This window comes from Pogona vitticeps, chromosome 4 (assembly GCF_051106095.1).
Source record: "Pogona vitticeps strain Pit_001003342236 chromosome 4, PviZW2.1, whole genome shotgun sequence".
NCBI lineage: Eukaryota > Metazoa > Chordata > Lepidosauria > Squamata > Agamidae > Pogona > Pogona vitticeps.
The window spans coordinates 214434044-214450935 of NC_135786.1; the positions used below are offsets into that span (position 1 = coordinate 214434044).

The 16892-nt window shown below is 36.8% G+C and overlaps 1 protein-coding gene across 1 annotated transcript in view; it reads right to left on the reverse strand.

Moving 5' to 3' along the window:
* Positions 1-928: 928 nt before the first annotated feature.
* The window catches only part of STK3 (serine/threonine kinase 3), a 165278-nt gene continuing 149314 nt past the window's right edge, over positions 929-16892 (reverse strand). Inside the window, exon 11 of the mRNA XM_020785274.3 lies at positions 929-5296. Within this exon, the coding sequence (XP_020640933.1) occupies positions 5138-5296 (159 nt within the window). The 3' untranslated portion in view covers positions 929-5137. The remainder of the gene's footprint in view (positions 5297-16892) is intronic.

Genomic DNA, 16892 nt, shown 5'->3' on the forward strand with positions numbered 1-16892 from the left:
TCCCAAAATCCAACATGAGAAGATGAGGTTTATACATCCCACCAGCCTGCACCTTCACTAACGCTCCTCAGATGACTTGGAACCTTCCTCATTGCCACGAGGGTGTCTGGGAAATAATCATTCCCACACTTCTCCCCATCATAATTTCACTCCCTTCAACTTTCCAAACCACTGAGAGTGTTTGGACATTCAGCAGCAGGCCACAGTCCCTCTGCACGCTCGCCACTTATGAGTTGGGTGCATATGGAGATTGTTGAGGAATGCAGAGCTTGGAAAAGTCACTTTTTTGGACAACAACTTCCACGATAGCTAAGGGATCCCAGCAGTTGCAGTCCCAAAAAAATTACCTTTCCAAGTCCTGGAGGACTAAGATTATGAATAAAAGAATATTCCAAGCTCTCTCTCTCAAAAAAGGGTGGTTCTTAAAGAATTAAGATAGCAGGTAAAATAATTTTCTTCCAATAAAATGATTCTTCTTTTAAATTTCTCTGCATACAAGTAAAAATTCTGGCTCCAGGCTAGTCTACTAATAAGATCCTAAAAATAATCCATACTCTGAGCTCACAATCTGTTATTTTTAAACAGCTTCTGGGACTGAACTTTCAATCTTATTTTCAGAACAGCAGACTAAACATGCCTTCCCTTGGTGTCTACTGGAGAAAAGTCTAATACAAGGCTTAACATTAAAGCAAACAACCTTCTGAATAAAAGCTGGCAAGTTCTAAGATGTGCACATGTGGAATTAAATTCCTCTCAATCTGAATGGAATTTACTCCCAAGTAAGTATGCTTAAAATTGTAGCCTAACCACAAGTTTAAGTGTGTTTACTCAAAACTAAATCTTTCCAAGTTCAAGGGAACATTCTCTAATGAGTGTTTAGGACTGCAGCTTAAGAAAGCTTGAGCAAAAATATTATAACATCAGACACTGATGGAAAATATGTTTTATTCAAAATGTTTGGTAACAAACAATTATTTTTCAGAGTTTGGGGAAGCTGTACTTTAAAATTTTATGTACAAGACAGGAAACAAACCATAAACCAAGCTAGGTTAAAATTTCACTAAGGTTAATTGTCAACTCCATGGAATTTATTGCAAGTTTTAGTAAAATAAATACTTTACACAAGACGTATGCCTTCATTGGAGATAAAAGTGGTTATGCACACAAATTGTGTATGTTTCAGTAAATGCTCATAAATATGAAAGAATGATTAAAAAAGCCAATTATGCATATATCCTACCCCTGTCTTTCATTTCTTGAATGTGATTTGTTACCTGATCCTATAAACAGTGAATAAACTATAAATTATTTATGGGCGGAGTAGAACTTCAGAGACGAATAATTTTCAGTTCTACTTTTAGCTTAATTTTATTTCACTTCATACTGCACTGAATAAAATGTTAAATGGAGAAATGTAGTTTAGTTCATTTTTATCTTTTTGGCTGACAAATGCCATCATAAGACCAAATGGCCTGATTTAGACATATATATGCTGGCTTTTATAAGATGAGATAGACACAAATCTTGTGCCAATGAAGTCCACCTTATGGTACCCCTTCTCAGCTTTGCAGGCTGCAGTTAACGTGAGAAATCTGGGTCAACCACAGACAGTCATAGCTTCCTATTACATCCAAACCCATTAGATACAGAACAAGCTAGGTTCTGTAAACATGATTCCTAGAATGGAAAAGAAAAAGGTTGTGAGGTCTTGTACAAAATCCAAAACAAAGCTGAGTAATACCTTTACTGGACTACTAAAATATTTAAAACAGGTGAGTGTTCCAGCAGGAGATTTTATCAGGCTGAGCGCTACAGAGTTGTGGGTGGGGGGAAGCAGTAAATGCTAAATACTATCCTGAACAGTTGTTGCCATTGCAAGATCTATGTTAAAGAAATGCCTCAAGATGGAGGTATCACATTTATCCCATCAGCTTGAGGTATCAGGCTTCACTTTAGGCCATGTAGGCAAAGATCTTACAGTGTTGCTTTGTGCTGATGCATATAGCTCCACTTTGGGCTGGGAGTAGAGGCATAAAGAGACATGGCAATCCCTGTACCAGGTGGTTTAAGTTATTGGCTTGTTCCAGACCTGGGAATCATAGCTCAAATATAATGGAAAACTACTGTTAATTGAAGACTTCCTGGGTTAATCTTGGCAAGAATGAAGGTATGGGCAACATGAGGACAGAGTGCACAGTCCCAAGGCTTGTGCATATCTCAGCTTATTCAGCTGTAACTTATATATCTGAACTATGCCAGTATCTGAATAGAGACATTTCCAGATGTTCGAGATTTTAGCCTGACAGCTGACTTTCATATTGTCTTTCTAGCTAGCTCTGTGTAACAATAATCAAAGCAACACCAAAAGAGGAAGTCAAAGAATGTCTGATTGGTCAAAGATAATTATGCTTAAGGCACACCATGAAAAGACAAGGTTGAAGTACAGATTTTGAAAAGTTGTAGCTTCAAAATTTACGTTTTTTGTTAAAGGAAACTTAAGACCTTGGTTCTGCTTTGAAAAACTGTGGGCCCTTCTAAACTGCCTATAATACAGTAAGAATGATTTTTTCATTCTATGTTGTAGCTTATCTCAAAGCATAGCAATCGGAAGGTTTCATAGGTCACCTCATAAGTACCTATAATTACCAATATATCCATCTGTTAATTAGCAAAACATTTCAGATGTCAGATGTACAATAAAATGAACTACTAGTTTCACAGTACATCACAATAACTTTGATGTGATGAAAGATAGTGGAACGACCAGGAGCAAAACAGTACAGCTTTGACAAGGTTTGCAAGGACATTTTTTCCCATCACTTTTATACACAGTTTAGGATTTGAAAGAGTTTTTACTGAAAGTTATAAAAGATCAGGAAAAAATGGTTTAACATCACCATTCTGAAACATGTGCATACACATGTATACATAAAGATAACACGTGATAACGATCCTGCCCAGCTGAAAAATAAGGGAACAGTCCCATTACAGCAATCATTGTCTGTTTTAAGGCTTTTCACACTGTGTTGTGTGGCTTTACAGTTTGCAGTGTGTGGTGTCAATGTTTTACAATGATGGCAGTAGACTTTAAAAAGAGATGGAATGTCTGGTAAAATCCAGGACCCTTCAGAGAATAATATATTCTTAAGGGTTATTATGAAGATCCTTATTATGCCTGTGTACATGTAAATATATTAAGACATTTTAGATGTTATAAGAACACCACACACATGTTGTTTGGCAGCAAGAGGAAAAATAAGGACTCTATAAAAGGATACTTTCAGTTATTGGAAACAAGCACAGATTAAGGGCTGAAAAGCCCTTGCAAGCATATGATGGCAAATCCACTGAGACTGTCAATTTCCAAAAAAACCATCCAAACCTACAAATAAGCAAGCAAATGAAAAGAAAGCCCTAAACAATAGTGTTGGAATAACTTTTCCAGTAGCCAGCCTATTTAGCATGGGAATAACAGGCTGTCTAAAGGTTATAGGTATTACCTTTGCTCCTTCCTGTCACATGTACCCTGCTATAATTAAGGCTAGCTTGCTAATATATGTATAATGTATTAGTATCTTAATACATTATTTCTCAGAAGATTAAGCCTATTTCTCTTGTAGTCATATTTCCCTATAAAAATACGACTGAAAGGTATGCCACTATGGACATTAAAAGAGAATTGTAATGCTCAGAGTTTTTTGGGGGAACATTATTAAGCTTGGCTTAATGATCACTCACAATGCAGTTAGGTGACAGTGTTTTCCTTGTAAAAGTAGCAAAATGCAAATGCATTTTAAATACAGAGGCATGATGTATTTTTTTAAATGCCCTTGGCGTTTAAGGGAATATTTTTCTAAATGGCAAACTACAGCAGAGGATACCAGTATATGCTTGTACTGTAGATCAGAAGAGTAATTATCTCTGGCTTTTCAATTAGTGTTTCTTGGTGTTTATAAACAACAAAAATGTTTAGAAATTCCAATATGAGGATAAAAGAAAATGGGTAGGATAACTGAAAAAATAAGCAAAAACAATTCAAGCTGGCTTATTGATGCAAGCAAGGAGCCAAGAGGAATACTTAAATAGGTGAATACAGATGAAGGGTCGGGAACCTGCAGCCTTCCAGATGTTATCAATCCACATGTCAAACAGTCAGGGATAACAGGAGTAGGGAGAATCCTACATCATCTGGAGGGTTTAAGGATCTCTATTATAGATGGAAAACAGTGGTGAACAGAAATATGAACTGAAGGGTAGTGAACTGCATTTCTCCTGCATATAAAGTAGGGTAGGAAGAGAAAGAAATATAGGCACTTGTCTCCTCATCTACTCAGCAGAAGGGAAAGGTTGAGCTAAAAACCCAAGGGGAAACATGACATACGAAAATCACCTGGCCATAAATGAACATGGTTTAAGGTTCATTTCAGTTTATTCATTTCAAAGACAGAAGCTTAAGCTAATGTCTTTTTCTATATGAGTATTTCTCCAGGGTAGCCAGCAAACCACAAGCCCAGAACAGTGCATAAAACCACACTTCAGTTCTTGCTTCTAAAATAAATCCCATTAGACTTAATTGGGTGCATACAAGCCCACTAGAGTGAACACTCTTTACCTGAGTCAGGTTTCAATATAGTAGTAACTTCTGTTTAGAGTGTGACTTCTCTTTAGAGTGTGACATACACATTTTGCTTACTCCACCCTAACTTCCACTATTAGTATATGCATGCATCATTTATACTTAAGAAGCAAAAGCATAAAAATAAATAAGATCACCTAAGCATATACAATAAATATGCCTTTAAATGTGCGTGAAATTTAAGGCCCAGCTTTATTGAGCAATTAGGAAATAGCTTTAGGTCTTATCAAGGACCAGTTACTACTTCTTATTGTACAAGACACAGCATTGCTGAAACACAGCTGACAAGGGATCTGGAAGTGGAATGTGAAACGTCTCATTATTGAAACATGAAAAATAGGACAGTTTTTCACTTCGGTTGTAGAACATAAATTTGCTATCTTCTAGTATTTTAGCTTTAGCTGTTGTGATATTCAGAGTTGCTACTTTTCAAGACTTGTAGTTATGTACAGTTTTTACCAGAGTCCATAATGACTTGCAGCAGCATGTGAAGAAGTAATATCAGAAGTTCTGTTGCCTTCGTTTTTTTGCATCCATTGCATCAAGAATAGGTTGCCTCTTTGCGGTATATCTTTGACGAAGCTCTTCAATTTCTCTTTCCATCATAGGATCCAATGCTTTTAACCTCATCTGCAGCTCTTCCAAACTCAGATTTTTTAGCTGTTTAGACAAGAAGAAGCAGCAGCAATGGAATTTAACAGAAACAAGAAATTGTCTACTTAACATTTATTATGACTAAAACGTAACATAGCAAGACACACAACAACCAAGGAAAATTTAAAAGACTATCTTCTTACTTAATCTATCACATACTCACCACATCATGACCCTTTTATAGCATCTGCTATAAAATATATATCACGTATACATACACATAAACATATGAATGAACATACAAACAAAATGTGCAAACAAAACCTATCATGCTGCATCTTAGATTTCTTTACTCCACCAGTTTGGATTTATATGCCACTTTCTTGTATTTGGAGATTCAACCATTCCTATCTGTTCCAATATGGGTTATATACTTGTATTAAAGAGAACAACAGAGGTACTGAAATCCAAAGATGTAGACAGTAGGCTAAATTCTTGAATGACTCAACATGCTCCATTTTTTCTACCTTGGAAAGAGTAATTAACTAGGTAAAATTGGTATACTCTTGCTGGTGATCATGAACTCATAAAGGATGTAATATACTATTGAATCTGAAAGTGGTAGTTAGAAGTGCATTGCTAAAGAAGCCCTTCCTGAATCTACTTAGTTGAGGAATTACAGGTGGCATTATTCTAAACCAACTTTTTGGAGAGTCATTCTTAGCTACAGAACTTGATACAGTCATAAAAAATAGTACTGTGAATCCAGTGGAATAGCCACACCAGAAGTAATCTAAGTGCCAGCTCAGTATATCTGTATGGTGTGTGTTTGCAAATGTTGATTTAAAACAGTATTGGCCAGATTGGTGCTGAACTACAACTCTCATCATCTTCAGCTATCATGGTCACACCAAGATGAGAGTAGCTGATTCCAAATTTCCAAAGAACTAGGGAGAAAACAGCTAAACAACTTCACTAAAAGAACTGCATGTGTTTAAAGCAAGGAGACGAGTGATCCCTAATTTATTTTTTATTACCACTCTTTGAAGCACCTAGTCAAACCACTACTACACAAAATCTATTTTGAGTACACTAACCAGTCTCAAAGAGTCCTTAAAAAAAGAAACAGAATACAAACCCTTCACTGGGTCACTGCCTTGCCTATTCAAAGGTGAGTTGCTTTGAAATAACAAAGACCATTTGAAAAAATGGCCTTAGTTCAGGGCAGCTCATTAGCATTTTTCCGAAAGGGGCACTTGATTAATTGCTCACAAGCTATCTAAACATTCACATTACTGAGGGACATTTACCAAAAAAGTAGCTCTTTTGCATACCAGCTAGCTGCAATGAACATATGAAACTGGATTCTTGCAGGCAAGTAAGGGTGCTGCAGGCGGTTGGTCCTCCACCTGCATTTGCAGGAAATAATCCAGTTTCAAAATGGAAAACAAAACACTGAAGTTCATATTTATTACATTGTCCTGAGGCAGTAAGCCTTCACAGTCCTGTCAGAACTATTATTGTGTGTATATATGCCAATCAGGTTTTACTATGGTAAAAAAATCTGCCTATTTTAGGTAAAAACTGAAGAAAAAACATGAGAAAAACACACAGCATTTTCGTTTTCTAGGAACTCCACTATTTCTTAATACTTTGTAACAAACTGCTAAAAGAGAGCAAAATGAATGAAAACATGGTATCTGAATCAAGCTACTACTGAGTCAATATTGACTTCATAAATCTAGGGTATTTTTCTATCCACAAGGTCTATCTCCCTTGTGGGGATATAAATACTACTCTCAAATTTTATTTTTGTTGTCATCTAGCGCATACAAATTAACAAGAGGAATGAGTGCTATGTATGCAACGCAAGAGTGTGTTTCTTAAAAGCAATAAGCTAACTTTTGAAAAACAGTATTAGCATTTTACTTTTTAAAAAGAACATTCTAAAAAAAGAAATAAGATAAGTAAATTTTTGAAAAAGCAGAATTTGATAGTGCCCACTAAAGATATCCAACCTGTTTTTGATTCTAAGCTCTGGTTCTCTAAAAGATCCTGGAGATTGCCATATGAAAAGCCAGAACAAATAGAAAGGAAAATAAGGACAGAAGTTTTTAACAACTCTTTGTTTTGTTTTTTTAAATTTAGTACATGAGACAAGCATGGTAATAAAAAGAATGGAAAAGACTAGTGCTAACACAGTAGGTCAGAATCCCAGAACAGAGAAAGTAGATACGGCTACTGGCTTATTTATTTAAAATATTTCTATCCCATTCTTCAAAGCTTGAGTGCTTTCATGACAAAGAATAAAACAATAAATCATGGAATGATATACACATACAGTAGAATACGGATGCCGATATTTCCAACAAAACAAGAACCACAGAGGTAATGATAACAGTAGTAGTTCAAATCAATTGCAAGGAGAGTTATGTGCTAACTGTTGGTTTTGCATCAGCCAGAACCCCACTGAGCATACTTCAAGTCCTGATTCAGTCAAGAAGCCACTGTTGCCTTAGAAGATTTAGTGTATAAATGGTTAATACAGAAACAAAATTATACAACACATCAATATGTGTTGTATAATGCACTCTTACATGTTAGGGAGCCCCACATAGTCCAACTGGGTATGGTCTGTTGACATGTCACACTTAATGGATGACCAGTCCTCCCTCTCAGAGCAAAGGGGTTACTACACTCAGGGCTACCCAAAGAATTTTTATACCCTGTCCACCTTACTTTCAAACTGGCAGGGAGGAATGGAAGACATTTGCTTTTGCTGACCAAGTCAGCATGTTATCATCCTGATCAGGAAAGCTACTCTTAGAACAATAGGTCTGTAAGTACAGAATACAGTTTCTTTCTATGCTCATGTCTCTCATCAAATTTGTGATATTACAGTCATTAAATTCAGCAAACTTCTGATCCAATACAAGGTAATGGGGTCTTGAGATGAGAGGGCTTAAAAAGGCTAAGCTCCAGCATTGTGAATCATTTGCTTTGAAACAGATGGCTAGCTTGCATAACTGGTGCAATATGGGCTGTCTCTACCTATGTTAAATGTAAAGAAAAATGTTCACTAGATATGTCTGAGAAATTGGAAGAAGTTCTAAAAAACAAAATTGAGAGTAATAGTTCAAAGTAGTTTAATGTTTTATTATTATAATTATAAATTGCTTTCTTCAAAGTACACAGAAATAGCACAACCCATATGACTGTATAGAAGCAACTACTAAAATGCTATATATAACTTAGCAACTACTACAATGAATCACAAAATGTGACAGGATGGCATCCTTCGCAGAGCACTTCTCAAAGTCTAAGTCTGAGCATCTTCAGTGTGAAACTGCTATCAAAATCACATTTTTCAAGGCTACAAATCTGTGTGTTTTCCATATTTTCAAGCAGATTTCAATTTTTGCATTTTAGAATGGCAGTTACTTTCTTCGGGCCTAGGAAACAGATTAAGAAAAATGTAACAACTTTAAAAAAAATAATTTTAATTCTATGGAAGTGCATCTATTTGTTCCCTTAAAACTAGCAGCCCAAAGTGGAGACCAAAAGATATGTATTGTTTGCCTCAGTAGAATGGTTCTTGCGATTAAGTCTTCCCACATTCACATGTATGACCACCTTAAACACTGTTATTCCAATAGGCAATTTCAGAAAATGCAGCCATCCAGGAATAAATATGATTTATAAGCAAACTACACTAACAAAAAAATCTCTATGAAAGCCTTTCAAAAAGAAAATATACAAGCATGCGCTGAACCATTTAAGCCCATTATAGATTCCCTTCCACATTCCTTTTGCTATTAATTAAGTAAAAGCTAAGAATACAAATCCATAAACCACACAATTCAGCCTGAGAAGGACAGGGTAAAGCTATTGATTTGATTATTTCCGTCATTATTACTTAGGAAGGATTAAGCAGATAGCCTGTTTCCTGTTGAAGAAAACGCTCTGGCATGGAATACTCCATTGCTTTATCAGATAAAAACAATTTCCCTGTGAAGCTACTCTGTAGTCCAAAAATACCCTTTGTCTACAAAACTGAAAACACATATCATACTTTAATTATGTTGTCACACCAGAAAACAATTCTGGAATGCAAAAGAGTCTTGTTTTTGTTAGATATCAGTTGAAACAATGAAACTGCTGTTGAGAATCTCCTGGGGCAACCTCTCCTGCAATGGAGTAAGCAAGCACGGGAGCATTCCTATGTGAAAGCTGTAGACAAACAGAAAAGGCCTTTAAATGATACTTTGATGGGTTTTTTAAACTAACTGTAGCAATTCATGTACTCTTCCTAAACTAGATAACAGCACGCCATATCATCCTACCAAACTCTGCCTTTTGATTTTTTTCCAGGACTATACATCCACAATATGACAATCAACTAACTAGCTTTTATTGATAACAAACCAACAATCAATTTGGGATGTAAAATATTTACCTTTTTAAAAAGGAGGAAAGTTCCTCAAATAACTTGAATATTATAAAAACATCAGATTTCGAAACCACAAATATTTGGAAACAGATACCTTGGAGTATAAAAGTAACTACAAAGGAATGTGTACATAAAAAATAATCAAGGTATTTCCCCCCAATTGTGGCTATAGTATCTTATTTATTTATTTATTTATTTATTTATTTATTTATTTATTTATTTATTTATTTATTTATTTATTTATTTATTTATTTGTTTGTTTGTTTGTTTGTTTGTTTATTCATTCATTCATTCATTCATTCATTCATTCATTCATTCTATTTATATCCCACCTATCTGGTCAATATTATCTTAAATGTGCTAAGCTATTTTGCCCCTTTCCTGCTCCCCCCATACTTTTAGATTGCCAACATGTTGAACCAGACTAACTCAGCTACCTCTTTGAAAACTGCTTCTTTTTGTTTGCACTGCATCTCCCAACAGATACCTTCAGTGCATGAGCCTCAATTTCAATATTGAGAGAGAGAGAGAGAGAGAGAGAGAACATCTCTTTATCTATTTGTTCCACACCAGGCAGAATGTTATATCCTTCTATAATGTCTTCCCTTACTCACCTTTTTCCCCAACCTAAAAAGCTACTAAACAGTCATCATAACATCTCCTCCCATGGGAGTTGCTTCATCCATAAGTGCATAAATAGCACAATAGGGTCCTACAGAATTACATTATTTTCAACATGCAGATAAAATTCTTTATATTGCAGCTATAATCAAATGGTTTTAATATTTTCCTGTTCCAGCCTTCAGTGAAAATCCCTATATGACAACCATTTTGTTACAAACTCACTTTTTTTCTAAGTCGAAAAGTGTATTATTACATCCTTGGGTGCTTGTTCTATAGCCCAACTGATCTTACAAATATTCCCTCCTCACCAAAGCTCAACTCTGCAATTTAATCTGTACTGCTTCTAGTTTCCCCTTTGTTGCTTTTATAAAAACAGGAGCTTTTCTTTGCTCTAAAGCAGCTGAGAAAACACAGATGAAACAGAACACCTAACAAGAGCCACTTCAATGTTTCCGTCTTCTGCATGAAAGGGGCAGATAGGGGATGAGGCAAAGATTTAAGTCAGCACAACCCAGTGCATCATATTTTTCACTTGCCTTGGGAAGCTAATGAGTATAATTCATAATATTAGTACCATACATTTTAAAAGTAACTGCTAGGGGAAAGCACTGGATTGTGGAAATGAGTCATTTTCCTATTTGGAACAAGTAAGGAGTGTTTTCAGAAAACCCTCTAAAGGATCACTTGTAACATACAAGTGCCAGAGAGGTAGGCAGAACCATAATACAACATGTGGGTAAAAAGTGGCACAATGTGATGCTCACAGAGAGTCTGTTTTATTAACAGAAGCAATAGGTTTCAAAATAAAACATGGAGTTCCAATGCCAAGAGCATATTGTTACAAATACCATTTTAAAAGAATGTTAGATTTCAAGCAACATCAACATACCACAGCATCCTCTTATGTTCAAAAATTTCTCAAGATACTGTTCATGAAAAATTTACTCAAACCTAGGAATGTCTTTTTCTTTGCATGTGTTAATGAGCACAAGCTTCAAAGATTTAAAATAAATGCAACATGCTACCAAAAGAAAATGATGGCAAATGAGATCTTGGCTGAAGATCTGTATAAGAATAGCTGGGAGAACAGAACCTGGAACTCCCTTTTTCACCACCTTTTATACTACCCCATGCAGTAGTGAGAGATTGGCATCATGATTTGCACTGCAATAAGATCTGCACACATGTTATACACAAATCATTATGTCTCTTCATCAGGATCACAGAGGCAGAAGAGCTGAATATGTGATCGGTTGAACTGTGTTGCTTGGTTTCTTTTTAATACTTTGTTTTCATTCTTATGCCATTGAACGAGCTTCAAAATTGGGATTTTTTTTTTTTTGGACTTATATATCGCCCCATAGCGCTACAAGCACTCTCCGGGCGGTTTACAATTTAATTATACAGGCTACACATTGCCCCCCCCCCAGCAAGCTGGGTACTCATTTTACCGACCTTGGAAGGATAGAAGGCTGAGTCAACCTTGAGCCGCTACCTGGGATTTGAACCCCAGGTCGTGAGCACAGTTTTAGCTGCAGTACAGCGTTTTAACCAATCAACATGTCTTACTGAAAGAAGATTCAGAGTGAGGAGATTCACACATCATCATCTTTCACATGTAACCATCATGTGTTTTTCCACTACTTATTCTATCTTTCTGCTTCTACAAAAGGGTCCATTAAGGAGAAAATGAAAAATAGCTGCACAATACATTTTGACTGATAAGCATCAGGAGGTATTTCTCTTATCTGGATGAATCTTACAACTATCCTAAGCCAAACCAGTGTTCTGATCGTTAAATTCAATTTATACTTGCTAACTGAACAGGTAGGTATGACATTGTGCAGTTAGACATTTTTTAATATAATAATCACAGAAAACTACCTTCAAATTAAACTTTTGGAACAATATCCATCAATTGGTTTAATTAGGTTTCACAGTTGCAAATAGTGGCTATTTCTTAGCTCAGAAAAGGCAGAAAAGGCTCTCTCTTCGTATCATATATGATTGATGAAAAGATCAAATCTGTGCAATTACAATAAAGTGCAATGTGTTGACTGTCCTAGAGTGGCATGAGTTGATGACACAATAACTACAGTACTACAGTATTTAAATGTAGAAACATCTTAGCCATCTAAGAACAACATGTAGGTGATAGACAGCATTTGGCATGGCAATTTTCCCCTTCCTCAGTTAACTGCTAGGTGAGGAGGGAGAAACAGGGAGGGGTAGCAGGAAGGAATAAGTGGAGGGAGAAAAGTAGGTTTACCTACTTCAAGCTTTGTCCCTACCTACTGATGGCTTCAGTCCCATCCATGGTCCCTGGACGATTACATGTAAGGTCCCTGATAAGATTAGTATCTGTAAGGGATTTTTCTCCCAGGAAAAATGATAGCCCACCACTACCTTAGAGCCTACAGACCTCTTCTAACAGTGCTATGAAGAAGATGCTGGCAATCTGAAACTTCCCAGTAGGAGAAATTACTAGTAGAAGAAACATATCAGGTGATGTCAACATATTCTTGATTTGACTGCCACTGCAAGGAAGATAAAGGTTCCCCTTGATATTTAGTCCAGTTCTGTCCGACTCTAGGGCACAGTGCCCATCCCTGTCTCCAAGCTGTAGAGCCAGCGTTTGTCCGTAGACAGTTTCAGTGGTCATGTGGCCAGCGTGACTAGACACGGAACGCCATTACCTTCCCACCGTGGTGGTACCTATTTATCTACTTCTATTTATATGCGTTTGAACTGCTAGGTTGGCAGGAGCTGGGACAAGCGACAGGAGCTCACTCCGTTGCATGGATTCAGTCTTACGACTGGGATGGTCTTCTGACCTTGCAGCACAGAGGCTTCTGCAGTTTAACCCACAGCACCACCACATCCCAGCCACTGCAAGTAGCAGGCAATAAATTGGGAGAATGGTGGAAAAATGGGCTGGGTGGTGAGTACAGCTGGGAAGCAGCCACTTAATCCGTATAGTTAAGCCTCACAAGGTTCCTTCACAAAACCATCCTAAAAATTTTATTTTAACTAGGAGATTTCATAGCTGAATGGGGATCAGAAACCAGAGCTACCAGTTGCAACAAACCACAGCTGCCAAAGGTTTCAAGTTTGAAAAAATATTCAAAACTTTGAATAAATTATTTTCATTCAGGTTACTAAACAGCTGGGTCTTCATATGAAAATATCATTTTCATATCATTTCAGCCAATCACAGTAGATCTCAACCTAACCATCATATCATATAAATGAAAAATATTAATAGACTAAAGGTCTATCTAGCCCAGGATTTTCCCACAGGGATGCATGGAAAGCCCACAAGTAGGAAATGGGTGCTACTCATGCTTCCCAGCAATTGATATCCATAAATCTACTGGCCAAATTCCTGTTGCTTTGCACAGGCCAAAGCTGTAACTTTTGAAAATCATGTCAAAGATATTTTGTTTACAGGGAGAAATGGACCCCAAGTTACGATTTTGGCTTACACTAAGCAAATAAATTTCAGTCACTGCTTCATATGTCAGGGCAATGGCCAGAATCCTACTACAATTCTATTCCAGACTACGAATTGTGGCAACAAATTACAGATATTTAACAAGTATGGGTCATGTGCCTGGTTGTATGCCTGCCATGTGATCCACACTTTGATAATTTGAATTTACCACCATGACTTATTTATTTATTTATTTATTTATTTATTTAATTTATATGCCGCCCACACTACCCAAAGGTCTCTGGGTGGCTTACAGCATTTAAAATACAATAAAGTTATGTAGCAATTAAAATACAATTAAAATATATATAAAATTGCCATTGGACCCACAGCTAATATTATTTCAGTTAAAAGCCTTCTGGAACAGGAAGGTTTTGACCTGGCGCCATTTCATGTAGTCTAGAGTAAAATCCCAGTGGGATTCTGGATATTATGTAACTAGTATAACTAGCAGCCCTTTACATCCTTATCCATTGATCTCTATAATCCCATTTCAAGCCACTTGTTAGTAGAGTTCTGCCCCATCCTTTTTTGTTTTTGTGCTATATCATTTAGATTGTAACCCTGTGAACAAATATTATCTTGTTTTTATTGGATATTTGTAAGCTGCTCTATGAACATTTTCCACTGAACTTTTATAATGATGGTATAAACAAATTAATAAATAGTTCTCAGAAACAAGTCCCATTGGATTCAGTGGAATTATTTTCTGAGTGACCATGCACAGAATCAAACTGTCAATCATGGGGTGGGAAGGACACTGAGATTTTTCAAGATGCAGAGCAATCTCTAAGTAGTTTGCTGGAAGTAGCCCACTTACTGTTTAGAACAACAATGGCAGGAATGCATGGAAGCTCAAGTCTGCTTCAACAGTGGTCACAAACAATAGAAGTTTTGATTTCAGATTAAATACTGCTGTTAAATAACAGAAATGGAAGCCATCAGTTAACATCTAAAGAATAGCTAGTATTTAAACGTTTAAACAAAACAGACATTCACTCAGAAACAAGTTGTATAGACAAGTTTTGTTTGCTTCAAAAACAAGTTCTTCCTAGCAACTGTTTAAATGAATCTTGCAGATGCTACGGGCCTTATTAGAGGCCTTTGATTAAAAAAATATGGATAGCTAATACTGTATTTCTGAGTCATCTATTTTTCCATCTGCTAGTAATTCCTACAATGTGAACTATCAACATAACGACTAACAATAATTTTCTATGGCAATTGCAATGGTGAGTTGCCTGTAGCACTTTCTAAGATTTAACTAGTACATGCCTTAGATTGTTTTGAGTTGTTCCTAGATTCAAGTAACAGACACACTTTTCTTTTATTCCAAATCTGTATTCTAGTTCATTCTTCAGTGCTCGTAATAAGAAAATGGTTTTATTTTATGGACTTTAGTCCATCAAAGAGCTCATTTTATAAAAAGCTACGCTTAAAACAAAAACAAGCAACTTAAAGGTCAGCCAGTTTATTTCTTTGTCTGAAAAAACCTACAGCCCAAATATACTTATTTTTCACAGCATTAAAGTTTTGCAGGCGTTCATATGGCAACAGTTAATTGTCACTAAGGTGCCTAAAATATTGCTTTTTAAAGAAAAGAAGAGAGGTGTTGTTAGCTTTTTAAAAGCAAGATGTAATCAGTAAAACAGACATCTTTGCATCATTTGTGGTCCAAGTCCTCAGATATGAACAAGTCTTGAGAAATGAACACCCAGAAAGAAGATATCCTCTGATTCTCATCACCATAAAAGTGCACCTTAATCTTAAAACTGCAGAGCTGGAAACCACCTTATGGATCACTGAGTCCAGCTCCTGTTCAGGAAGCAGAGTGGGAAATCAAACTCTCAACTAGAGATGGGGGCATTCATATTCGAATATCCCTTAACAAGGGGCCAGCCCCTGGGGCCGGCCCTTCCACTCACACGTCCTGCTGTGGCGGCGGCGGCCTCGCTTATCCTTCCAATTGGCTCCAGAGAGCTGCTTTTGGTGCTCCAGGTGCGACTGGAAGGATGAGTGAGGCTGCCAGAGCACATGTGAGTGGATGGGCCAGCCCCAGGGGCCAAACCTCTTTAAGTCCAGCTGGGGATATTTGTATACTTATTTAATTGTATACTTACTTCTATACTCTTATCTCTACTCTGAACCGATGATGCAGCTGTTGTTGCCCACTCTGCTGAAGACCTCCAACAACACATGAATCGTTTTAGCAAGGCCTGCCAAGACTTTGGGCTAACAATCAGCCTGAAGAAAACACAAGTCATGGGCCAGGGTGTGGACCCACTTCCCTCTATTACCATCTCCACACAAGAATTGGAGGTTGTTCATGACTTTGGGTATCGTGGCTCAACGATCTCCGACACCCTCTCCCTAGATGCCTAAAACTCTCAACCTCTTGCTCTGTAGACAGATACCTAAACTACTGACCTATCCAGCAGTTCTTGAAAATAATAATTTGGGAAACTGACCAACCCCCACTGATGCAACTCCCTTCTGTGCATGTTTGGAGTGGAGAACCTGTGACCTTCCAGATGTTGTCAGACTTCAACTCTGCAACCACTGGCCAGACTGCATGGAGGAAAGGAAGAATCCAACAATATTTGGATGCCAAAATTTTTTACCCTGGCACAAATATTTCCTGATTATGGATTCCACTAATACACTACTGTCACTATGCAAGGACAAATTTGCAGACTTCTTTCACTGCTGCCATGAAAGAAGTTGTATCTAAGCACAAAGCACAGAAGACTCCAATACACAGTAGAAAGTGATGGAAGGAACAAGATTTTGCCTTTGTAGCCCAAGATTAACTAGTAGAGCAAGCAACCGCAATAAAAATCCTTTCACTAGTAAATTGACTATATTAAACTACAAGCTAAAATCACATGAATTGCTGTGATGGCATTATTACATAGGCTATTATGCTCAGAATTACATTTTAATGTACTACATTTTCTCCTTTCTAAATCCTTCTTTAAGCAGCAAGAATAATGAGTAAAGTAAAATATTCAATTGGATTATACTGAAACATAAATTGAAGTTTTACTTCAAATCTATTGCACTAAAGAGACAAAATAAAAACATTATTGAACATT